The following is a 27,092-nucleotide window of genomic DNA, read 5'->3' on the forward strand; positions in this document are numbered from 1 at the left end:
AATTACCGATCCAGTCGAGTGAAACACATATTAAATATGTGAATTATGGAACTGTTTTGACGGATTTAGTCGGGGGAATTCGGTCGGACTATAAATAGCGGTCGGGCGCCCCACGTGTTCCTTTTCGCTGATCTGCCGCCGTGATGGAGGGTCCGCGGACACAGGCCGTCAAATTAGCCCGGGTATGTCCGACCTCCGGGCCGCTGCGCCGACAGCCGCGGAGGCTGAACCCGCCGTCTGCACATCGTGCGTGGCTAGGGCTGCGGAGTGGGTGCCTGGGATGAGGGGAAGACATCCCGCCGCGCTCCCCGGCTCCGAGAGGGGTGGGGGAAAGAAGGCCTAGTTCTTCCGTCAGTGAGGAGGATATCTGGTTTCAGACGGTTTCTTGATATTTGGGGAGGGAGGGTAGTTTGAATGTGCCCCTCTCTACTTGAATAACTTAGAGGAGGTAGTCTGAGTGTCTTGCCCTCGTTTGGGGGAGTTGAATTAACTTAAGTGCTCAACTTGATGCGTGGGTAAGAATTAAGACATCATGAAGCATAATGCACGCAGTATGTAATTTTTAAGCTGACAGCATTTATATACTACATTTGTAATATTAAAAGACATGAGCAAATTATTGTGGATAATCGTAATGAGTATTTCCAATGTTTTGAAATTGACATCGTCTAGCTATCTATTTCAGAGACATGTCTTAGGTGTAATGCTGGGAAGTTACCTTAGAAAAGTTGATGCCATCTTGGTTTAGATGACAAATGTTTTAGACATATATATATTTCAAGGAATTTTGTGAATGAGGAATAGAAGGGGCAGGGAAGGAAATTTCAGCATTTAGCCCTATGGTGTAATAATTAAATTAGCATGATATGAAAATCAGACAGCCAATGGTCATGAGAGGATGATTCCTGGTATAGAGCGTGTGAGTTATAAGGAAAGGTTGGACAAATGTTCTGTCATTGGAGGCTGAGGAGACCTTATACAATGTTTTTAAGATCACCAGAGGTGTGAATTGATCTGCTCCCCAGGGTAGAAATGTCAAACATGAGGACATGTTGTCTTAAGGTTTAAAAGGGGGAAATTTAAAGTTGATGTAGGACAAGTTATGGATTGGTAGGTTCCTGGAATGGCCAGCTCAGACAGTAGTAGAATCAAACAATTTTGAAGTTTAAGGGGGATGGCACATGAATATGGAAAGAGTAGGTGTATGAAAGATAAACAGGAGGGAGACATTTAGTATAGATTGGCACAACATTGTAGGTGAAATACTCTGTTCGGTGTTCTTAGGGTAGGAAAATGAGACTGGAGTAATTTGAAAATTGACACGATGTATGTTATGGCTGCACCATTGCATAATGGGCGTGGCAATGTAGGACAACAAACAGCAAAACAGGATGCGGAGTAAATCAGACATTTTAGATAGGAATTTTTTATGGAAGGAGTATGAAGGAGACTGATTGCAAATGCTTTTTGATAATTTGTTTTAGTACAGATGAGCTGAGGTGGGAGTGTCAGTGTCTAGGTTTGGTGGTGACAGTGATCATTGATCTGAAGATGATTGTTAAGTCAGGTGTGAGCTCAAGGTGGCAAGCTGTTTGGATCATTTACCAGTGACATTACATTTGTACTGGAGGCCTTAACAATATTTGGTTGTGAGAAGTTCCTGCTCATTCAGTACAAATGGAAACTGACAATTTGTGCTTTTGACATTTGAGCTAGTGCTCAATGCCATCATTGAGATAGAATGAGTCTAAGAATGGATATTTGATGTTTCATTATGTGCTTGTCCAAGTGCATGAAGAAAATCCTGTTACTGAGAATGGCAAAAGATGGATGAGGTCCCATCCAGTTGGATGATGACATTGAGTATAGTTGTCATTATTAAGCATGATGAGGAAAGACAGATGCTGTGGAGAATGAAAACTTCCAAGCCCTCTGCTTTTAGCATTGAACGAATGGAGCATTGGAGTTCAGAATTAAAATGTGAAATCTCAATTTGAGAGCATCGCATTGCTTACTGGTATGCTGTACAATCAAAAGTGCTGTCCCGTCAATAAAATTGATTGTCCATTTTACCAAATTTGCACAATTGGCTGCAAACTTCATTAATTTGTATTTTTATCCTTAGGTTACCAAAGTTCTTGGAAGAACTGGTTCCCAGGGACAGTGTACACAGGTATGAATTGTTTTATGATTGACAAGCAATTATTGAATTATTAAAACTGGAGTAGGAAGTGCAGAGCAAACACAAGGAAATCTGCAGATGCTGGAAATTCAAACAACACACACAAAATGCTGGTGGAACACAGCAGGCCAGGCAGCATCTATAGGAAGAAGCACTGTCGACGTTTTGGGCCGAGACCCTTTGTCAGAACTGCTGTGTTCCACCAGCATTTTGTGTGTGTTACTTTAAATAGTAATGACTTGAAGAATTTGACTTGTGTGCTGTGAAAATTGATCCTCTATATGTAAACTTTGCATGCAGACTTTTGGTTTGTTTTGTTGGAATTTGGAAATTGCTTGTTCTATCATTACAATATACCAGTTATTTTTGGCATATCTGAACTGATTCTATTTGCCGCTGTTTTCTTGTCTTTGCAGTTAATATATTCTTGAAGTTAGCAGGAATTTAAAAAAATGTTCTTGCTGCTTCCTCAGTATATACAGCTGATTTTAAAACTAGTGTGGCCTTTTCAAAGAACAGAGTTGCTGTCTCTTAAAAGGTGTTGGTGTTAATGTGTTCGTCTCTTGACTTTGTGCTGTCCCCTTGAAGATACTTTCTATATTTGGGTTTTAGATGTAAACCATCTGAGTTAATTTCAGAAGGCTTTTTAAGTTACAATCAAAATTGTTCGTTCTGTAGGTTCGTGTGGAATTTATGGATGACAGCAACAGATCCATCATTCGGAATGTGAAAGGGCCAGTTCGTGAGGGAGATGTGCTCACGCTTTTGGAGTCTGAGCGTGAAGCAAGAAGATTACGATAACAGGTATTTTAATGTAATTGTTTACATTAACTTCAAGAGCAAAATGAAGATAAAAATTGTATATGTGAAGTGTCCATAGCATTGAGACAAGTTGCTTCTTTTAGAATGGATGTTGTAGAGAAATTTATGGTTATTATTTTACAACCGTGCATGTTACTGCCAGAGTATTGATGCAATATGTAGGACAGAATGATGTCTTTTTGTGATGGTCTCTGGAGATTTGGCAGTTTTAATTGACAACCAGTAATCAAATGCTTAACTAAACTAATCCCTAATGCTTTCTTTGCATGTGCATTTGCTTATCCAAGAGCTTTTTAAATGCCTATATTGTATTTGTCACCACTGTGACCCTGCTTTCTCTTAACTTGCTCCCTGTACCTTAAATATACACCCTCTAGTATTGAGCATTTTGACTGGGGGGTGGTGAAGACAGGTGCCTGTCATAATCATGAGCTTCTGTCAGGTCTCCCTTCTGCTTCTACTACTCCAGGGGGAAAAAATGACCCTAGCTTGTCCAGCCTCTCCTTATAACACATCCCCTCTAATCCAGTAGCATTCTGGTAAACTTGTACACTCTAAAGTTTCCACAACCTTACTATGCAACACACAAAATGCTGGAGTAATTTCTGGAAGATGCAACTTAACTTCCAGACTTGAGTGAACTCATTGCATTGAATAATAAAGGCAAGTATGCCATACACCACCTTACTACCTGATCAACCTTTGCACTCAAATTTCAGAGTCATTGACTTAGACCCAAAGTTGCCTCTGTATATCAATATTGTTGTGGAATCTGCACTAACTACTGTTTTACATTTTATCTCCCAAAGTGCAACACCTTACACTTGGCTGTATTAAATTCCATCTGTCATTTCTCTGCCCATATGTATATCCAAGTTGTCAGTCATCTACAGTATCTACAATGCCGCCAATCTGTTGTCTGAGAAATTACTAACCTATTCATCCACATTTTCATCTAACTCATTTTCCGTAAACAGCTGGGGCTCCAGTATGGATCCCTGTGGAACACCATGAAACTCCAGGTAGATCCCTCTAAACTGGCCACTGTAATAACTTGAGTGGATCTAAATTTCTATGCCTGAATATTGTTTCTTGTGTCCTCAAACTAGTATTTTTGAGCTCTCCCACAAGTATAGTTTTGAGAAGCACTTCATTTCCCTTTTCCCTCCTAAAGACCTTCAGATTTATTTGATCTTGATGTGCCACAAAGGCCACACGGTCATTTGGTTGAGGAACAGCAGCCTTCAGCACAGTTTGGTCTAATCAGTACCTGAAATGCCAGTTTTGTTATTGACATTTCCTTTGTATTAGAAATCACACCTGTTATTTTTAATCCTGGCTTTCATCAACTGCTCTGCTGTTTTACTAAAATGTTTTGTTTTCATTTCAATAGGTATACCATCTGCCAACAGAAGCTCCTCATCTAAAAAACTGCTACGGACACTTGAAAACAGTTTTGGACTAAATGGAATAATAAATTCTATTATTGGTTAATCTTTTAATATGCAATTTGGTTTGATTTCATTTTTACTACTGAACTTGAAATTTGGAGTGGTGTTTGTGGTACGATTTACCTGCCTTAGGCATTGTGACGGATCAAATGTGAACTTTATGGATCATGGACTCTCATGGGGCTCTCAGTCGAGCACCATGGAAAATATGACCAATGGAATTGTACAGTTAGCCTGGTTACTTGGCTGGGATTCTGCTCTGCTGACTTGTATGCCCTGCACAACTTGGGCAAAGGGTATTGAAAACTTTCAGTACTGAGCAATATTTGTCATATTAAGTGAAGTCACGGCAATTTTAAAGCATTTTAATGCCTGGTTATCATTTTGGATGCACTGCAGTGCATTTAAATGTATAATTTACTTCTGGTATTTAAAAACCAAAACAATGACCTCCAAAGATAGCACTGCGGGATGTATTCAGAACATTAGGACAGTCACATACAGAAATTAAATGAAGTCAGGAAATTGGGACTGATGCAAGGTCTCAACCTAAAATGTTGACTTTGCCTCTGCGGATGCTGCCTGACCTAAGTTCCTTCTGCAAATTATTTTACTCTGAAGGAGAAATTAACTTTTTGAAATGATGCCTGACCCAAATGTTTCCAGCATTTTGTTTTACATCTAGCACAATTGTAGGTTTCCAACATGGGTTTAACATTAAGGAATTCAAATTATGCAGAAGTCAAAACAGTTTCAATTTTTAATGTAAAATATTTCACATACAATAAAAGGCAGTTCATAGATGCTGATATAGAGATAAATGTTGCTTTAATCAACATGTTAAAGAGAAACATCCCTTTTTAGAAAAGAATTGCATTGGCAAGTACTATTGGACGAGAATGATGATAGTAGCTGCCATCTTTGTAGGCTGCTGTGTCACTGGAACGGTCTATGAAGTGACCTGAAACAAAGAAAATGGATTAAAATGACTTCAGAAACCTAAATTTGGTAATGTTAGATTAAACAGCAATGTAAATTTGACGTGGGATTCACTGGAAGAAACTGCATTTGTGCACAAACTCATGTCCAAAGCACTCAACCACTGAAGTGTATTTGAAAAGTTGCCCTGTCCATAGTTCCACAAACCATTTGGCCTATTGGTTCTGCTCCACCATTTCATCATGCTTGATCCATTTCCCTCAACCCCATTCTCCTGTCTTCTGATAACCTTTCATGCCTTGACTAATAAAGAGCCTTATCAGTCTCCACCTTAAATGCACCCAATGACCTGGTCTCCACAGCTGCCTCTGACAATGAATTCCAGATTAACCACCTGCTGGCTAAAGAAATGCCTCCTTGTCTCTTCTAAATGGACACCCCTCTATTTTGAGGCTGTGTCCTCTGATCCTAAACTCACCCACCAAAGGAAATGTCTTCTTCACATCCACTAGGCCTTAAAACATTATATGGGTTTCAGTGATTTTCTCCCCCCCCCCCCCGCATTCTGAATTCCGGTGAGTATAGGCCCAGAGTCATCAAATGCTATTTAAATTATAACCCATTCATTCCTGGAATCAATGACATGAACCATCTCCGAATCTTCATCAGCACATCCTTACTTACACAAGTGGCCCAAAACTGCTCACAGTACTCGTGAGCTTTCACTGGTGCCTAATACAGCCTCAGCATTACACCCTTCTATATTCTAATCCTCTTGAAATGAATGCTAACATTGCATCTGCCTACCTCACCACTGTTTCAGCCTGTTAATTAACCTTTAGGAAATATTGCACAAGGTCTCTATGCAGCTTGTATTTTTTGAATTTTCTCCCCTTTTAGAAAAGTCTACACTTTTATTTCTTCTACCCAACACTATTCTGCCACCTCTTTGCCCATTTTCCTGCCTTAACAACAGTTAAATAGACATGTTTTTAAATGTTGGTCAAGATGTGGAGCAGTCGCCTCTTCTAAATTGTGCCATGGTTTCTTTTACATATCCCATCTGAAAATGCTAATTACAGCTCTGTTATGGAGCATTAACTGTCGTACAGATAGGTGTCTCAGCAAGGGTAGCACTTGTAATGATTTGGAAACCAGTAGATAGTCACAAAATTTTGCTTTTAGTATTGTCTGTCATGGAAGAATCTGCTAAATAGAGACTCAGCAAATAGATTAACTACATTGAGCAAATGCTTCATCAGGAAAACGGTCAACTAAGGGGTCTTGCCAGTGATACCCACATTCCATAACTAGAGCTGGGGAGCAGGCTCCATTTCCCACGAGAGGATTGTGACTGCAAACTAGGAAACCTGTGTACTTAGCTGACCGTGAGACTTCCTCATCTGGTTATAACCACACTTATGTCCAGTACTGTGACTTGGGGAGATTGGTTGTTGGCGCAAGGAATGTAAAATATTGTGATTAGGCATTCGGAGGCAAAAAAGAACAATAACCCTCCCTATATGCTCTAAAAGTATCACTGACCTGTGAAGAAGACTCTGAATCCCTGCGAGCAATGAGCAAGACAGCAATTTCTTTGTTTTTAGCTTCCAAAGCAATGGACAACGCATTACTGCCATCCTGTGAGGACAAAAACACCTGTGTTACCATTGTTAACACGAGTGAATCTGCAGATGCTGGAAATAAATAAAAACACAAAATGCTGGCAGAACTCAGCAGGCCAGACTACCTCCTCCCATAGATGCTGTCTGGCCTGCTGAGTTCTGCCAGCATTTTGTGTTTTTATGTTACCATTGTTCATGGGAAATGAAAGCACAAGACGCAGATTCTGGGAAAAGCAGGTTCTGTAAGTAATGGTAATTAGGAAATTATTGTAATGAAGAAATGAGTAATTAGGAACACCAACAATGGCCTTTATTATGAAGGGAATTCAATGTTTTAAGTAGAGGAGTTATGCTTCAATTATATAGGATAGTGATGAGACCACCTTTGGAGTACAGTACTACAATCAGTACTTTTCCTCGATGTGTTGAAGTTCATAGGAGATGTACTGAACTATTAGCTGGTCTGGATTTCAAATGCAAGAAAACTTGCAGATGTTGGAAATCCAAAGTAATACATGCACATGCTGGAAGGAACTCAGCAGGTTAGGTAGCATCTATGGCAATGAAGACTACTGAAAGATCTCGGCCTCAAATGTCAGCTGTTCACTCTTTCAGTAGATGCTGCCTGGCCTGCTGAGCTCCCTCAGCATTTTGTGCGTTGCACTGTTGTGGATTTGTTGACTTGGGGGAAAAATTGGACAGGCTAAACTCTTATCTTGGAGGTTGGAGTGTGATTGAGTGTTGAGTATTGACGGGGAGAATGAGGAGAAAATCAGGAACTAGATGTAATGTTAATTGGAAGTCACAAAGATTTTGAGATAGATTGAAAACATGAGTTAAAAGATCAGAGTAGATGGGTATGCAGAGCAAAGTTTACAATTGGATCAACCATGGTCTTATTAAAAGTAGAGTAGGCTGGGGTGGGATCTAGTGGGTTACTCCTTTTCCTCATTCATATCTCTGTCAGCACCTGCAAATGTAGGAAGCAAAATATTTCCTTCTCCAGAAGCCAAAGGTAACTTAAAGATGACAATGAAAATGGTGAACATCAAGATCCGAGACATGCTTCTGAAATGCCATTTCCCAGGCTATTAAACTTTTTCACTCAGTGGGACTAAGCATTCCTTGCCCAGCCTACTGATAAACCAAATTACCATATTCTCTATTTCCCTCTTGAGATGCTGGTGGGACAGCTGTACGTTTCCAACCATTTTTCATTCGGCTATGATTGTCAGCAAATATGTACTTACAAAAAATGTTTTAAATACAGTACATCAATTTTTTGAAAGTGAAGATGTGCAAACAGGATATGGAAGAACAGCAGCAAGGGAATAAGAAAACTTGTCCCAAACATTAGGAAGATCTCATTAAGAGCACTGAATAGTGTTTTGGCCCTGGTATTTGTCGGTTAAGTCAAGATGACTCATATTTATGTGGTGGGGGGTGGGGGGAGAGGTAGACCCAATAAAAAGTTTTAATAGAGGTCGAGCGCCCCTTATCCAAAGTTACTTTTGAGCACTGATATGCCATCAAAAATAGAAAATTTCTCAAGGCTCTGGGAAGGTTCTGTGCATCAGACAGTTCTGAGAAGTGACCTCACAAGAACAGGTTAATGGAAAATAGAAAAACACTGCATAAAGCAAAAAAAAAATGAAGGTCATGTATTGAAAGAATGGATTTGTCAGTGAACATATGCCGATGATGAAACATGCAAAGATTTATTGTGACAAACTGAAAATTGAAAGTAATAGTAAATATTCAGCAGGCTGGTTGCAGAAGTTTAAGAAAAGGCACAGAATTAATTTTTAAAGATTTGTGGTGATAAAGCGTCAGCTGTTCACAAAGCGGAGAAATACATTGAGTTTGCCAAGACTGTTGCTGTTGAAAGTCTAACGTTGAATGGCTGCATTAGTACTTGAGTGTGATGAACAAGACAAAAGCTGCTTATTGGTACCACATAAATTCAGAGTCAAAAGTGATGGTGATGCCAAACACTCACTGACTGCACACCTGGGCGGCCAAGGTAGTGATAGCTTACCTATGGTTCAATGTACCCATTGTTTCATGCAAGTTATTAAAAATGTATAAAACTACACCCCCCCCCCCCCCCCCCATAGTTGCTGTGGAACAGGTGGCTGTTTGAAATTGTTGTTGTATATAAAACCAGTTGCAGTGCTTGGAACCCAGTAGTAGACACAGTCAAGGGCAGTCTTCCAACTACGACGGTCCATGCAGGACCCAGCTCCATCATGTCACACTACTTTGACTGCGGACTGTTCACTCTGAGCTTCACACCAGCTGTACGTAAGCTCTATATGTAATGTAAATGGATATTGTGTTTTGAGCTGGGTCTCATCCCCAATGTATCTCGTTATACAGATACAAGTATTCCAAAATCCGAAGCACTTCCAGCGCTTACAGATTAGTATATATGATCATGTGTGCATCACTAATTCATGGCTGAAAAAAGATTATATCTGGGAGCTTAATATCCAAGAATACACATTGTATTGAAAGGACAGGCAGGTAGACAGAGGGGATGGTGTGGCTCTGTTGGTAAACAATGAAATCAAATCATTAGAAAGAGTTGACGTACAGTCGGAAGATTTTGAATCACTGTGGGTAGAGCTGAGGAACTGTAAGGGTATAACTCCTGATGGGAGTTATAAACAGACCCCCACAAACTAGTAAGCATGAGGTCCACAAATTACAATGGGAGGCAGAAAAACCATGTCAAAAGGGCAATGATATAATTGTTATTAGGGTTTTCAACATGAGGATTGGGAAAATCAGGTTGGTGCTGGATCCCAAGAGGGCAAATTTCTAGAATGTCTACAAGATGGCTTTTTAGAGCAGCTCATGGTTAAACCCACTCGAGGAACCGCTAATCTGGGTTGGGTGTTGTACAATGAACTGGAAATGATTAGAGAGTGTAAGGTAAAAGAATCTGAGGGGAAAATAATCATAATATAATTGAATTCATCCTGAAATTTGAGAAAGAGAAGCTAATGTCACAATAATCAGTATTACAGTAGAGTAACGGGAATTACAGAAGCATGAGAGGAATTGGCCAAAATTGATTGGAAAAGAACACAGGCGGGGGTGATAGCAGAACAGCAGTGGCTGGAATTTCTGGAAGCAATTCAGAAGGCACAGGACATATACATCCCAAAGTGGAGGAAGTATTCTAAAGACAAGATGCCAACCATGGCTAACAAGAGAATTTAAAGCCAACTTAAAAGCAAAAGAGGGGGCATGCAACAGAGCAAAAATTAGTGGGAAGTTAGAGGACTGGGAAGCTTTTAAAAGCCAACAGAAGACAATTAAAGTCATTAAGAAGGAAAAGATGGAATATGAAAGTAAGCTAGCCAATAAAATTAAAGAGGATATCAAAAGTTTCTTCAGATACATAAAGTGTAAAAGAGGTGAGAGTGAATATTAGACCACTGAGAAATCTATGCTGGAGAGGTTGTAATGGGGGAGAAGGAAAAGGCGGATGAACTGAATTAGTATTTTGCATCAGTCTTCACTGTTGAAGACACTAGCAGTATGGTGGAAGTTCCAGAGTGTCAGGGGTCAGAAGTGTGTGAAGTTGTCATTACTAGGGAGAAGTTAAGAGCCCATAATATTACAGAAAAGCTACTTGCATGGATAATGCAGTGGCTAGAATTCAGAAGAATGAGGGATGACCTAATTGAAACCTATCAAATGTTGAAAGACCCTGATAGAGTGGATGTGAGAGGATGTTTTCTATGGTGGGAGAGTCTAAAACCAGAGGAGACAGCCTCAGAGTAGAAAGTTGTCCTTTCAGAACGGAGATGAGGATTTTCTTTCACCATAAAGCAGTAAATCATTGCCACAAGCAGCTGTGAAGGCCAAGTTCTTCACGTACACTTAAAGCAGAAGTGCGATTATTGATTGGTCGGGGAATGAAGGGATATGGGCAGAAGGCAGGAGACTGGGGCTGAGGGGGAAATTGGATCAGCCGTAATGAAATGGCGGAGCAGACTCAATGGGGCAAATGACCTAATTCTGCTCCTACATCTTATGGTCTTATGGCTTCCAAAAGAAAATGGGTTAAATATTGAAAGATAATAGAGATACAGTAGAACAGACCAAAGCAAATCCCCATCCAAGTCACACAGACCCAGTAGAGTGTATTGCTGATTTTCATGCTGTAAACTTTGAGTTCCTTCAGGACTGTAATATATTCATACTATATGCAAGAGTTCTAATTAAAAATAAAATCTCTACCACTAATAAGCCACATCCACTTGTGAATCAGCTGAATATTATCATCCTACGGACAAGCCTCTGACTAGCTTCTGCAAATCAGTACACCCGTGATCAATGTAATCACCTTAACCTGTAGGGATCCGTCCAACAGTTCCTCATTCAGGAAATACTTTTCCCACAATCTGCTTATGAAGAGATGGGTAAAACAAGCCGTGAAACTGATAATTCCGTCATCCGCAGAATCTCTTGTGTTTTTGATAATGATAATCAGATTTCACTAACTATTGTTAATATAATTTAAATACATGTCAGATCTTCTGAGTAGAATTATATGGAAACAATGTCAGTCTGTTCAACCACTTGCTAGTAACCTACAGATGGCCTATTGTGAAATGAAGATATTTTCCACAGCAGCTGCAGAACTACCAAGAGCCTGATGGTGGCCACACTGATCCAGCATTAACCATCACTCAGCCAACAGCCTGAAGAAGTGCAACACATTTTGTGTGTGTTGCTCGGATTTCCAGCATCTGCAGATTTTTCTCTTGTTTGTGATTTGATTACTGTTCTGGGGATGCCTACCCTTCGACGGGAGATCAGAGAAACCCCCCCCCCCCACAGTGATCCCTGCTGATCGCAACTCTTTGACCACGTGCTTACCCAGACCCGCTACTCTCCTTGCCCACCCATCACCTCCCTCTGGTGCTCATTCCCCCTTTTTCTTCCATGGCCTTCTGTCTCTTTCACCAACCAACTTCCCAGCTCTTTACTTCATCCCTCCCCCTCCAGGTTTCACCTGTCACCTGGTGTTTCTCTCCCCCCCCCCCCCCCACCACCTCCACCATTTAAATCTACTCCTCAGCTTTTTTTCCTCCAGTCCTACCTACGGGTTTCGGCCCAAAACGTCAACTGTACTCTTTTCCATAGATGCTGCCCGGCCTGCTGAGTTCTTCCAACAGCTTGTGTGTGTTGCTCGGCATCTGCAGATTATCTCTTGTCTGTGGCCTGAAGTAGTGTGTCTGTTTTGGAAGCTGTTGTGAAATTATGTTTTGAATGCACATGCTTGCACCAGATAGGTTACAATCAGCAAATTTGCTGATGATACTAAGCTGGGTGGCAGTGTGACATGTGATGAGGATGTTAGGAGAATTCAGGGTGACTTGGATAGGCTGGGTGAGTGGGCAGATACTTGGCAGATGACGTTTAATGTGAATAAGTGTGAGGTTATCCACTTTGGGAGTAAGAACAGGAAGGCAGATTATTATCTGAACGGTGTAGAGTTAGGTAAGGGAGAAATACAAAGAGATCTAGGAGTCCTTGTTCATCAGTCACTGAAGGTGAATGAGCAAGTGCAGCAGGCAGTGAAGAAGGCTAATGGAATGTTGGCCTTTATTACAAAGGGAATTGAGTACAAGAGCAAGGAAATCCTCTTGCATTTGTACAGAGCCCTGGTGAGACCACACCTGGAGTATTGTATACAGTTTTGGTCTCCAGGGTTAAGGAAGGACATCCTGGCTGCAGAGGAAGTGCAGTGTAGATTCACGAGGTTAATTCCTAGGATGTCTGGACTGTCTTACGCAGAGAGGTTAGAGAGACTGGGCTTGTACACGCTGGAATTAAGGAGATTGAGAGGGGATCTGATTGAAACATATAAGATTATTAAGGGATTGGACAAGATAGAGGCAGGAAATATGTTCCAGATGCTAGGAGAGTCCAGTACCAGAGGGCATGGTTTGAGAATAAGGGGTAGGTCATTTAGTACAGAGTTAAGGAAAAACTTCTTCTCCCAGAGAGTTGTGGGGTCTGGAATGCACTGCCTCAGAAGGTAGTGGAGGCCAATTCTCTGGATGCTTTCAAGAAGGAGGTAGATAGGTATCTTATGGATAGGGGAATCAAGGGATATGGGGACAAGGCAGGAACCGGGTATTGATAGTAGATGATCAGCCATGATCTCAAAATGGCGGTGCAGGCTCGAAGGGTCGAATGGTCTACTTCTGCATCTATTGTCTATTGTCTAATAGAAATTAGAAATGGGAAATCTATAAACTAATGCAAACACCATGTCAGAGGATTACGGACCAAACAGGAAGGACTACTGCTGATAATTCTGAAGGGAACTGCTTGTGCTCAGCTATTCACTGACAAGTATGCTGATCCTCAGTGAATCTAGGTTGAACTCCATTCGTCCTTTCATTTATTATCTTGATATTCTGGTTCTTGACTCAGCATTGGAAGCAATCTTTCATTTCTTTGTCTATTAAAATATGTATAATCATCGTCTCATCAAATCTCTCAAACGTCTCTGCTTGGAGGAGAACAATCTATAATTTCTCCAGTTACTGAATACTTCCGACTTAAAATATTCCAATCCAGCTGCCAGTTGGTCAGCCTTTCAAGGAAAGCTGCAGGGGTGTACTGGGACTGCCGATGGAGAACTGGTGGGAAACTCTTTGTCTAATCTGGGTGAGTTGAAGAGGGTTTGGACAAGTAGAACTCCTTGAGACAGAGAAGAAGGATGAAGTGAATGCGTGGTGTTTCATGGTGGGTAGTGAGGAGCAGACTGAATAAGAGGAATAGAGAGTCTATCAGTAATATTCCCGGAACAAGTCAAAGCCAAGGAAAATGGTAGGGCCAACATCAAAGGTTGTTCATCTGAATACACAAAGTATCTGCAACAAGATAAGTGAACTGATTTCTAAAGCAGAGAATAAACATCTTAGAGACATCATTGACTAAGGCGGGACAGATCAGGATAAGGGAGATGACTTAAAATAGAGATATTGAAGAATTATTGGTGGTGAATCGTTGGATATCTCAAACCTAGAGTGTATTCAAGGCTGATTTTCAGCTCGTAGGGGAATCAATAGTCATGGGCAATTGATGTCAAACATTAGATCAACATCAATCTTACTGAAGACAGTGTAGGTTTTCAGGAAACACTTGCTTTTGTACTTTTAGAGTAGGAGCTCCCAACCTGGGTCCACAGACCTCTTGGTTAATGGTAGGGGTCCTTGGCATAAAAGGCAGGGACTCCCTGTCTTAGAGGAATTATCAATGATACTTCTTTTCTGGGAAGCAATAGTGTTTCAAACCCTGCAGTAGATGCAGCTTAAACATACATTATCAGTCAGTGAGATGTTGCACTCTGGCTGCTTCAGGAGGACTTTCACGATCTCCAGGCGTCCATGCTCACAGGCACACATCAGCGAAGTAGAGCCCTCGTTGTCCTGGCTATTAACATCAGCCCCACAATCCAGCAGGGCCTTCACCATTTCAATACGGCCGTGACTTACAGCCAGCATTAAGGCAGTCTGCCCTGCCTAGAAAGGAAATAAAAATACTTTTAAACTTTGAATTGGGTGTTCCCTTAACAGATGGGGAATTATAGAACTGAGCAACGCTTCAACAATAACAATAACAAGTACAACAAACTGGAAACTTTACAAGACAATTTGTTGAACTTGGCTGTTGGGGACGAGGCATAATTTTTACAGCTCCCCTGTACTCTCACTGCAACTTAAAACCAAAACATTTTCTATGTTTTCCATTTCTGAGGAAGGTAATGTTTCAATTGAGCTGAAAAATTAACTCTAGACTTCAAAATTCAGGATTCATCTATAATCAAATAATGTATAAATTATACAACCTTGAGATGTGTTTGCTCATGGGTAGCCACAAAGCAAGAAACACGAAAGAACCCAATTAAAGAAAAAAAAGAATAAAAATAAAAGACCGACAATCGATGCAAGAGAAAGAATAAATAAATAACATGCAAGCAATTTAATGGAACAACAACAGCATTCCAAACCAAAATGGAGTCCTCAGATTGGTACCCCAGAGTAGGCCCAAAGCATCAATTATCAGGTCATCATATTAGTGGGCACAGAGCACAGCAGCCGGGGAAGTCCTCATAGCCTCAGCGCCATTGAGATGACTATCACGGAGAACGAGCAAAATCAGCTCTTGTCCCAACCGACACCCTGTCTTTTCAGTCTGTCTGAGCTGGCATTTAAATTGACCCAACCGCAGAACAGCGGAAGTCTCCATTCCCTGGAGAGAGGAGTGAAGATCACGGAGAGTGAGCCAAATTGGCTTTCGCCTCCGATCTGGGCTGACTTAGTAGCTGAACTGACCAAATTATTATTCCTTCTAATTTGATAAAGAGTAGTTTGTCTTCATAATACAATGAATGAAAGTCATGAAACCTGATGTCGTTCAGAATAGAACAACCCACCTAGTTGGCATCCCATTAACCACCCTAAACACTCCTTCCCAGCACCAGTGACACACCATGGGTGAAACATGCACCAAAATATTGCAGTGCATTTGCTCTCAAGGACTATCCTCAGTAGCTCCTAAGGGCAAGATCTCTACCACTGAAACGGCAAAGAGCAAAGAATACACATGGGATTACTACCATCTGCAAAACCCCATCGCAATCCCCCTCCCCCCACTGGGACACACACTATCCTGACTTGCAAATGTATCCCCATGAAATGTTATTGATGTTGAGCCTAAATCCCCTGGAACTCCCTACTCAACAGCAATGTGCCGACGCCACAGTGTATTGATTTCAGCGGTTCAAGGTGACAACTCGGCAGCCCCTTAAAAACATTTTATACTAACTAGCCTTGCCAATGACGCTCACGTGTAATAAACTCAACAAGCAGAGTTTATCTTTCCTGTTCATCTGCTATTCTGCGATTCCAGTGTTGCTCAGCAGGCTAACTGCTATTACTAATCCCCAGCTATCCTTTATGTGGTAACAGGGAATTGACTTCATGATGTATGATAAAGTTGTTCCTGCCATGAAACAAGATCTTGACCTAACAGTGTCATAAGAATGGAATCATCTAGACTGTCATTCTTAGTCCTGCAGGCTCTGCAAGACTTCTCAGAGAAACAAGCGGATGGGGACTGTGTGTATAAGAGTGTTAACCAGACCCAACCGAGCTGCAAGGGCAGATCTTGACCAACACACCAAGATGGCAGAGTTGATTGAACTGAATTACTTGTCCCCTCAAACTCCCAGCTATGATGATGGAGAATCGTGGATGATACAGGATTCTATCATTCGATGTCAATCACAACCAAGAGAATGAGATTTTCCAAATTAATTGAAATATGTAGAACTCTTTCATGGAATTAGAGAACACCTCATGACTCAGCTTCATATGATGAGCATTCTATTCACCACCCAAAGAATCCCTCCCTCGACAAATGTGCAACAAAAATTGTGCAGGAATTACTCTCCTAGGATGCTTTGCAGCATCTTACAAACCCATGGCCTCTACCACAGCAAACAACAACATAGACTTGGAAATGTCACCATCTGCAAACCCTCCTCCAAGGCACAGCAACTAAAATAGGTGTTCAGACTCAGCCAATCAATGCCAGATAACCTGCTAATAGTGAACCGAGGGAACAGGACTCAACTTCACAATTTCAGCACTGAATTTTGATTTTCAATGGCATCGGCAGTTTCAATTGCCAAGTTGGTTTTGTGATGTAACATGGGTGAATATTAATTACCACCATTGTTGTTCACCTGGCTGGCCTTGGCATTAACATTGCCCAAACTAAACAACTGCTTCACGACTTTCATCTCCGCTTCAGTTTCCATAGCAGCCAGGGCAGCGAGCATGATCGCTGTGTAGCCCGCCTTGTTCTGCCAGTCAACATTACACACACCTGAAAAATAAGAGAATCAGAGAGGGTAAAATCCATCTTAGCAAGTGGAAAAATACACAACAAACGACTGGAAGTTAATCACCCACAGGCACCACGAAACTACCCTGCAAGAGTACTAATTGGTACTGCAAGAACGTGAATCTCTCCACTCCTGTTTTAAGTACAGCAAGACTACCCACTGTCATTGCAGGACTGTCACACAATGTGGGATCATAGAATTACCCAGTGGGGGTAAGACTAGCTCTAAAAGTCTAATCAGTGGCAAGGCAAGAGTGCCTATTGCAATGGGACAAATTACTGGCCCTTATCTAGCCAAGTGGAACCTATGGAGGCTGCACGTTGTATCACTAACCACAGGTCAAACATGAACCACAAGCCTAACCACTAGTCCAACTTCAAGGCTAAATCACTGACCTTATCAAAAAAAAAATCAACCCAGCCAACTGTGAGATCCTGAGAACAACCACAGTAAGACACCATTAAAACTACTTCTGAGCCTGCAAGATCATGAGACTGTCCACCATCACTGAAAACAAACAGAGGCAGTGAGGACAAGCAAGGCTCTACTGAGGCATCTTCTTTGTCTCCATTTTGTTGTTACCTTCCTGTGCTCAAATCCTTGCCCATAGCACACATAAACATTCCTGGGAGCACGACAACACTATGAAACTACCCGAGACTGCAACTCACCACTAAACACAGCTGGCAGAACAAAATTATCCCCTTGTACATCAAGATTAAAATCACTATTGCAGCCAAGAATCTAATAAGCTACCTTTGATTATAAACTGAATATTTAAAAGGGACCAAGCTTTAGTAGAATTGGAGAATCTGAGAGTCTTAAAATGCAAAAACAAGCTCTTCTTCCCAATGTATCCATGTTGACTTTATTTTAGCCCATCTACAGTAATCCTGTTTTCACACACTTGGTTCACATTTCTTCACTGTATGCACTCCTTCCTGATTTGACTTCCCAAATGGATCTCATCACACCTAGAAACATAGCAACATAGAAAACCTACAGCACAATAAAGGCCCTTCGGCCCACAAAGCTGTGCCGAGCATATCCCTACCTTCAAACTACCTAGGATTATCCATAGCCCTCTATTTTCCTAAGCTCCATGTATCCATCCAGGAATCTCTTAAAAGACTCTATCATTTCCACCTCCACCACCGCCGCCGGCAGCCCATTCCACACACTCACCTCTCTGTGTAAAAAACTTACCCCTGACATCTTCTCTGTACCTGCTTCCAAGCACCTTAAAACTCTGCCCTCTCATGCTAGCCATTTCAGTCCTGGGAAAAAGCCTCTGACTATCCACACGATCATGCCTCTCATTATCTTGTACACCTCTATCAGGTCACCTTTCATCCTCCATCGCTCCAATGAGAAAAGGCCGGTTCACTCAGCCTATTCTCATAAGGCATGCTCCCCAATCCAGACAACAGCCTTGTAAATCTCCTCTGCACCCTTTCTATGGTTTCCACATCCTTCCTGTAGTGAGCAGATCAGAATTGAGCACAGTACTCCAAGTGGGATCTGACCTGGGTCCTATATAGCTGCAACATTACCTCTCGGCTCTTAAGCTCAATCCCACGATTGATGAAGGCCAATGCACCATATGCCTTCTTAACCACAGAGTCAACCTGCGTAGCAGCTTTGAGTGTCCTATGGACTTGGACCCCAAGTTCCCTCTGATCCTCCACACTTCCAAGAGTCTTGCCAGTAATGCTATTTTCTACCATCATATTTGACCTACCAAAATGAACCACCTCACACTTATCTGGGTTGAACTCCATCTGCCACTTGTCAGCCCAGTTTTGCATCCTATCAATGTCCCGCTGTAACCTCTGACAGCCCTCCACACAGTCCACAACATCCCCAACCTTTGTGTCATCAGCAAATTTACTAACCCATTCCTCCATTTCCTCATCCAGGTCATTTATAAAAATCACAAACAGTAGGGATCCCAGAACAGATCCCTGAGGCACACCACTGGTCACCGACCTCCATGCTGAATATGATCCATCTACAACTACTCTTTGTCTTCTGTGGGCAAGCCAGTTCTGGATCCACAAAGCAATGTCCCCTTGGATTCCATGCCTCCTTACTTTCTCAATAAGCCTTGCATGGGGTACCTTATCAAATGCCTTGCTAAAATCTATATACACTACATCTATGGCTCTCCCTCATCAATGTGTTTAGTCATATCCTCAAAAACTTCAATCAGGCTCGTAAGGCACAACCTGCCTTTGATAAAGCCATGCTGACTATTCCTAGTCATATTATGCCTCTCCAAATGATCATAAATCCTACCTCTCAGGATCTTCTCCATCAACTTACCAACCACTGAAGTAAGACTCACTGGTCTATAATTTCCTGGGCTATCTCTACTCTGTTTCTTGAATAAGGGAACAACATCCACAACCCTCAATCCTCTGGAACCTCTCCCATCCCCCATTGATGATGCAAAGATCATCGCTAGAGGCTCAGCAATCTCCTCCCTCGCCTCCCACAGTAGCCTGGGGTACATCCTGTCCGGTCCCGGTGACTTAACCAAATTGATGCTTTCCAAAAGCTCCAGCACATCCTCTTCCTTAATATCTACATGCTCAAGCTTTTCAGTCCGCTGTAAGTCATCCCTACAATCGCCAAGATCCTTTTCCATAGTGAATACTGAAGCAAAGTATTCATTAAGTACCTCTGCCATCTCCTCCGGTTCCATACATACTTTTCCACTGACACACTTGATTGGTCCTATTCTCTCACATCTTATCCTCTTGCTCTTCACATAATTGTAGAATGCATTGGGGGTTTCCTTAATCCCGTCCGCCAAGGCCTTCTCATGGCCCCTTCTGGCTCTCCTAATTTCATTCTTAAGCTCCTGCCTGCTCGCCTTATAATCTTCTAGATCTCTATCATTACCTAGTTTTTTGAACCTTTTGTAAACTCTTCTTTTCTTCTTGACTAGATTTACAACAGCCTTTGTACACCATGGTTCCTGTATCCTACCATCCTTTCCCTGTCTCATTGGAAAGTATCTATGTAGAACCCCACATAAATAACCCCAGAACATTTGCTCATTTCTTCCGTACATTTCCCTGAGAAAATCTGTTTCCAATTTATGCTTCTAAGTTACTGCCTGATAGCCTCTTATTCCCCCTTACTCTGATTCAGCGCTTTCTTAACTTGTCTGTTCCTATCCCTCTCCAATGCTATGGTAAAGGAGATCACTATCTCCAAAATGCTCTCCCACTGAGATATCTGACACCTGACCAGGTTCATTTCCCAATACCAGATCAAGTACAGCCTCTCCTCTTGTAGGTTTATCTACATATTATATCAAGAAACCTTCCTGAACACACCAAACAAACTCCACCCCATCTAAACCCTCACTCTAGGGAGATGCCAATCAATATTTGGGAAATTAAAATCTCCCACCACATCAACCCTGTTATTATTACTCCTTTCCAGAATCTGTCTCCCTATCTGCTCCTTGATGTCCCTGTTACTATTGGGTGGTCTACAAAAAACACCCAGTAGAGTTATTGACCCCTTCGTATTCCTAACTTCCACCCATAGAGACTCCGTAGACAATCCTTCCATGGCTTCCTCCTTTTCTGCAGCTGTGACACTATCCCTGATCAACAGTGCCACGCCCCCACCTCTTTTGCCTCCCTCCCCGCACTTTCTGAAACATCTAAAGCCTGGCACTTGAAGTAGCCATTCCTGCCCTGCACCATCCAAGTCTCTGTAATGGCCACAACATCATAGCTCCAAGTGCTGATCCACGCTCTAAGCTCATCCACTTTATTCATAATACTCTTCGCATTAAAGAAGACACATCTCAAACCATCGGTCTGAATGCATCCCTTCTCTGTCACCTGCCTATCCTCCCTTTCTCATTGTCGCCAAGCTTTCTCTATTTGTGAGCCAACGTCTCTTTCCTCTGTCTCTTCAGTTCAGTTCCCACCCCCCAGTAATTCTAGTTTAAACTCTCCCCAATAACCTTTGCAAACCTCTCTGCCAGGATATTGGTCCCCCTCGGATTAAAGTGCAACCCGACCTTTTCGTACAGGTCACACCTGCCCCAGAAGAGGTCCCAATGATCCAGAAATCTGAATCCCTGCCCCCTGCTCCAATCCCTCAGCCACGCATTTATCCTCCACCTCATTCTATTCCTATTCTCACTGTCACGTGGCACAGGCAGTAATCCCGAGATTACTATCTTTGAGTCCTGCTTCTAAACTTCCTTCCTAATTCCCTGTGGTCTGTTTTCAGGACCTCCTCCCTTTTCCTACCTATATCGTTGGTACCAATATGTATCACAACCTCTGGCTGTTCTCCTTCCCACTTCAGGATATCATGGACATGATCAGAAACATCCTGGACCCTGGCACCTGGAAGGCAAACTACCATCCGCGTTTCTTTCCTGCGTCCCCAGAATCACCTGTCTGACCCGCTAACTATAAAGTCCCCTATCACTACTGCCATTCTCTTCCTTTCCCTACCCTTCTGAGCCACAGGGCCAGAATCTGTGCCAGAGGCGCGGCCACTATTGCTTCCCCCAGGTAGGCTGTCTCCCCCAACAGTACTCAAACAGGAGTATTTATTGTTAAGGGGTAACAGCCACTGGAGTACTCTCTAGTATCTGCTTCTTGCCCTTCCTTCTCCTGACTGTTACCCACTTATCTGTCTCCCCAGGCCCCAGAATGACTAGCTGCCTATAGCTCCTCTCTATCACCTCCTCACTCTCCCTGACCAGACGAAGGCCATCGAGCTGCATCTCCAGTTCCCTAACACGGTCCCGAAGGAGCTGCAGCTCGGCACACCTGGTGCAGATGTGGCCATCTGGGAGGCTGGCAGTCTCCAGGACTTCCCACATCTGACACCGAGCACAGAAAACCGGCCTCACACACGTGCTTCCTGTCTGTATTCTACGTAACTCACCTCGACCCTTTATTGCTGAAGCCCCATCGAGCCAAAGCCTTCCTACTCTGTCTCCCATTATTCCATCGCCTGCTCCTCGGATGCCCGCTCTGTAAAGCTGTCTTCTTTTTAAACTCTTCCCGCTGTTCTCACTGGCTGACCTCCACTTGTCAGACTTAACTTTCATCTGCCAGTGCTCCACCCAACTTTCCATCTGATCTAAATCCTGCTGTGATATTTGACAATCTTCCTCACTATCCACCACACAGCAGTTTCTGGGTCATCTGCATATTTACTAATCATCCCTCTTACATTTACGTCCATATCATCAATATACATTACAAACAAGGAGATCCCAGCACTGATCCCTATAATATCACTGCACTTCCAAACAGAAAAGCATACTTCCACCACTACCTCTTTCTCCTATCGTCAAGCCAATTCTGGACCTGATTAACCAGACCACTTTAGATCCCATATATCTCATTCTTATGGATCAGCATATCATCTTGTTTATTTAAGTATCTATCTAGATGAATCTCAAATGCTCAGTCCAGATGACAGATATTAACTACTCTGTGAAAAATTCCTCATCAGATCTCCTTTAAACCTGCTCTTTTAATTTAAAACAGTTCCTTTCACAGGAAAAGGTCATGCTACCTACCCTATCGAGGCTTTTCATAATTTTGTACACCTCTAAGATGTTACCTCTCATCCTCCTTTGCTCAAGAGATAATGGACCCAGCCTATCTCTAATATTTCCTTGTAACTCAAGCACCATATTTGTGAATGTCTTCTGCACCCTCAAGAAACAGTAGACACAGATAATAGAACATAGAATATAGAATAGTACAGCACAGTACAGGCCCTTCAGCCCACAATGTTATGCCGACCCCTTAAACCCTGCCTCCCATATAACCCCACACCTTAAATTCCTCCATACACCTGTCTAGTAGTCTCTTAAATTTCACTATTGTATCTGCCTCCACCACTAATAATGATTGTAGCATTTAAGAGATTTGGACAGTTACATGAACAGGCAGGAAATGGAGGGATGTAGTCCAAGTGTAGGCAGTAGAGTTTAGTTTGAATTGACATCAAGGTCAGCACAGACATTGTGGGCAGAATGGCCTAATCCTGAGCTGTATTGTTCTACGCTTACCTCGCCTGTGGTTAATGAAGGTTCAAAAATCTCTGACAGCAATCGCCTCCCTTATCATCCTAGGATATTCCTGGTCAGGTCCTGGAGATTTATTCATCTTTATGCACTTGAACATCTCCTCATTTGTAATGTTGATAAATTTCAGGATATTACTGTTCCCTTCCATGCCTTTCTCCACCTTAAATACAGACTAGAATAATTCATTTAAGACCCCACCCACTTCCCTTGGCTCTACGCACAGATCAAAACATGGATTTTTAAGTGGACCTACTGCCTTTAATATAATATTTATAGAATCATTTAGGAAAATCCTTTCTCTTATCTGGCAGTATGGCCCCATACTACACTCCTAATTTCCTTCTAAAGTGTTTTCCTGTATCCTTCATGCTCCTCAAGGAACTGGCTTGATCCCAAGTGCCTGTCCTTTACACATCCCTTCTTTTTCCTGACCACACGCTCAGGGTTCTCTACTCCTGTCAGCCTTACCCTTCACTCTTAGAACAATCTGTTGGCACTGAACTCTTCCTATCTCACTTTTAAAAACTTTCCCCACTAACCTCGTTCGCATTGGCACGAAACTACGTAGCAGTGAGAAGTCCATCATAACGTGCACGTTCCTTATCATTAAGACAATGTTAGTTCTGTTTATTAACATGTTAGCAATACCTAAGTGTTGTACGGCGTACATTGAGCCTGGGCGATGTCAATATTCAGTGTCCGTTCTTTGAACACTCCAACTCACCGGTGTCCAACAGGAGCCGGACGATCTGGAAGTTGGAATGAGAAACGCAGTAGTGCAGGGCCGTGTTGCCATTCGCATCAGAGAGGTTGACAACGTGCGTGAGGATTGCCGGTGACATCTCGGCGAATCCCATCAGATAGTCTGCGACGGTCTGGGGTGAGGCAGATTTCTGGCTGGAGATCCGGAACCACTCCTGCTGGAGGGCATTGAGACTGGACATCTGCAAACACACAGCAAGAGTGCTCAGGGAGCTCCTGGCGATTCTGCTCTTGATTTTCGGCCATCTTCCTCAGCTGGTCCCACCCAAAACCAGTTGCTCAGAGGCAGCTGGAGCCAGCTGGCCACAGAACGCACCAAGACAGACTTCTCCAAAGACCCTGCCTTAATCAGCGGCTGACAATCAGGCACAGGCCCGCCCAGGACACAGGGAAGCGGCACAAAGACACAGATAGTACTGCTGCTGACCTGGGTTCAATCATGACCTTCCATACTACCTGGGTGGTCTCCCCATGACCCGTTTCCTCCCTCGGACCTGAGTGGTGGAACCTGGGAAGAGCTGATGGTACGATGGTTGAACAGATAGGGGTTGCTCTGGCACCCAGTAAAGACCCAAAAACATGAGGATAACATCCTGGTTCAACAGCCCAAACACAGCGGGTCTAGTACAGCTATTGGTATATTTGAGAACACTGTAAAGGCAAACCAGTGAATCAGTGGTGGAGAGTCCTCCACTGGCTGTCACCCAAAACCTCGCTAATCGACAGCAGGAATCCGGAGCGTGCAAGTCTTAAAGGCTGGCCACAGGGTGCACTTAATACAGCGCCAACAGCTCCATCAGCTGGGCCCGCTCCCCTTCATACCACTCCTAAATGTGCACTGTCACCCAGCACGGGTCTTTGCTCCATTTGTTGAGATGCTCTGGGATTGGAGCCTTAGGTGTCAGCAATCCATGAGCAGCTGTCTCTTCAGGAATGTTATCTCCTTCCAGGGGTGGGGGGGGGGGTAGTTTTAAAATAATTCTGGCATGGGAAGGTAGCATTAAAAACAGGGAAGAAAAGAGAGAAAAGGCCCTGGAAGAACCAAAAGGCCTTTGGATGAAACCAGAATAAAAGGTTCACAATTAGTGTACGTAAAGACAAAATAATTGCGTTGAACAAGTTTGATGAATTGGGAGATAATTAATCATGTGGAATTACAATAGGGTAACAGAGACCCAACTATAAAGAGAGGAAACACACACAAAATACTGGAATAACTCAGCAGGCCAGGCAGCATCTATGGAAAAAGGTATGGTTGACGTTTCGGGCCGAGGCCCTTCGGCAGGGCTGGAGAAAAAAGGTGGGAGAGGGGAGAGACACACTTTTTGGGTATTGAATATTATTGATAATCTTTAGTTATTTCAAGATGACAGCACAGTGTGTTTTCAATAAAGACATTAACTGTTTATCCTTTAATTAGTCAAGCAGCAGAGTGGAACAGCTAGCAGAGCAGATGTCTCATACTTCCAATGGCCTGGTTTTGATTCCAAACACATGCAGGTTAATAGGTTAATTAGTGATTCTAAGTGTGTTTCTCTCCCCCCTCTCCCACCTTTTAATTCCACTCTTCATCTTTTTTTCTCCAGCCCTGCCGAAAGGTTTCGGCCCGAGACGTCGACTGTAATTTTTTCCATAGATGCTGCCTGACCTGCTGAGTTCCTCCAGCATTTTGTGTGTGTTGCTCGGATTTCCATCATCTGCAGATTTTCTCTTGTTTGTGATAAAGGTACAGCATGGACACATTCAAAATATTTTTGATACAGTGCACGAAGGAAAGCTGAGGAAGGGGAGACGGGGCAGTCGTGATTAAGAATAATATTGTACTGTTGAAGAGGGGGGATATCCTGGGATAATCAAAGACAGAATCCGTTACCTTAGAAGAAAGAAACAAATGAAGTGCTATTACACTGTTAAGATTAAGGTATTGTATGCCAACTAGTGGCAAGGATATTGGGGAAAGAGATGCAGGGTAATTGTTGGGATGTGTGAAAGTTGTGGAGCAGTGAAAATAGGGAATGCAAACTGCCCCTATGACAATCTGGGACAGCTACAACATAGGGGCAAAATGGGGCAAGGATACTGATTTCTTGATCAGTATGTTTCTGGCCTGTTTAGAAAAGCAGCATTGCTGGCCTTGACGGGGAAATGTTTCAGGCCAAGTAGGTAAAGCATCAGTGGCAGAACCTACAGGAAACAATGATCATCATATTGGAAGATGTTAAATAGCAATGGAAAAGGTTATAGTCCAAAGCAAGGTAAAAATAGTTAATTGGAGATGGGCCTTTTTCAATGAACTGAGAATATGGAGTTAGTGCTGGTAAATTAGAATCAAAGCTTGCAAGCAAAACTGAGTTTGAATAGAAGTTTTTATTTAAAGTTTTATTTTATTTTTGTTTAAAGTTTTTAAATTAGAACTGTAGCAGCTCCACTTTAGATACATCCCCATGAAAGAGAATTGTAAAGAAATTTAAACCAGAGCTCCAGGCATAATCAAAGAAACCGTAAAATGAGCATTCAAGTGAGAACTAGACCGATTACAGAGAGTTCAGTGGGAAGTGAATAAAAAAGTAGAAGAGGGTAAGGGAGCACAAGAAGAGTTCAGGAGAAAAAAAAGGAAAGCGTCCAAAAATAATCCAGTGGCATGTGAAAAGGAACAGGGTTGTAAAAAGAGAGATGGAGCCAGCAAGAGAAACCAAAAGGGAGTTTACTCCTGGAGGAAGAGGGCATGGTTAAAGTACTAAGTTCGTACTAGTACATTGAAGAAGAGACTCTAAGGCCTCTGCAAAAGAATATGTGACTGAGATTCTGAAATTAAAGAATACTGGACTTAAAATGTATCCGGGAGATCATGGCAGGATATCTTGGAGTGATCACAAGGTGATAAGGGTAGAATTTAGGATTACAAAAGGGATGATTACTTTACTAGAGTTATACCATAGGTTTCCCCATCATTAGCAGGAATTAGAGAAGATCTGTAAACAATTTGTAGAAGGGTGTAAAGTGCAGAAGGATTATAGTAGTGTGAGACTTTAACTTTCCCAATATTTACTGGGATTGCATTAGTGCAAGTAGATTGGATGAGACAGAATTTTGTTAAGTGTATCCAAGAGATAATATGGGAAAGCCCAGCCAGAGTTGGGGATGTTCTTGACCTTATTCTTATTTTAGAAATGAAGAGAAAGATAGCTAATGTTGTTTCTTTATGTAAGAATGGCAACAGGGACAGGGCAACTACAAGCTGTAGGTCAATAGGGAAGTTATTGGAGAAAACTCG

The 27,092-nt window shown here is 42.4% G+C and overlaps 2 protein-coding genes across 3 annotated transcripts in view; one reads left to right on the top strand and one right to left on the bottom strand.

Moving 5' to 3' along the window:
• Positions 1–82: 82 nt before the first annotated feature.
• Positions 83–4,513, top strand: rps28 (ribosomal protein S28). The gene is made up of 4 exons (XM_073068607.1): positions 83–182; positions 2,126–2,173; positions 2,861–2,986; positions 4,398–4,513. Exons 1-3 carry the CDS (start codon positions 144–146, stop codon positions 2,981–2,983), a joined length of 210 nt encoding a protein of 69 aa, XP_072924708.1. The 5' UTR covers positions 83–143; the 3' UTR covers positions 2,984–2,986; positions 4,398–4,513.
• A 684-nt stretch (positions 4,514–5,197) lies between these two features.
• Positions 5,198–27,092, bottom strand: part of kank3 (KN motif and ankyrin repeat domains 3) — a 72,321-nt gene continuing 50,426 nt past the window's right edge. The window contains exons 7-11 of one of the 2 annotated variants that reach the window (XM_073068604.1): positions 23,781–24,000; positions 16,804–16,946; positions 14,375–14,575; positions 6,940–7,035; positions 5,198–5,416 (exon numbers count right to left, since the gene is read on the bottom strand). In XM_073068604.1, the coding sequence (XP_072924705.1) occupies positions 5,405–5,416; positions 6,940–7,035; positions 14,375–14,575; positions 16,804–16,946; positions 23,781–24,000 (672 nt within the window). In that variant the 3' untranslated portion in view covers positions 5,198–5,404. Of the gene's footprint in view, positions 5,417–6,939; positions 7,036–14,374; positions 14,576–16,787; positions 16,947–23,780; positions 24,001–27,092 lie in introns of those variants that run through there. The other variant, XM_073068605.1, reaches the window with a different exon arrangement.

Source organism: Hemitrygon akajei, chromosome 16, assembly GCF_048418815.1.
Source record: "Hemitrygon akajei chromosome 16, sHemAka1.3, whole genome shotgun sequence".
Classification (NCBI taxonomy): domain Eukaryota; kingdom Metazoa; phylum Chordata; class Chondrichthyes; order Myliobatiformes; family Dasyatidae; genus Hemitrygon; species Hemitrygon akajei.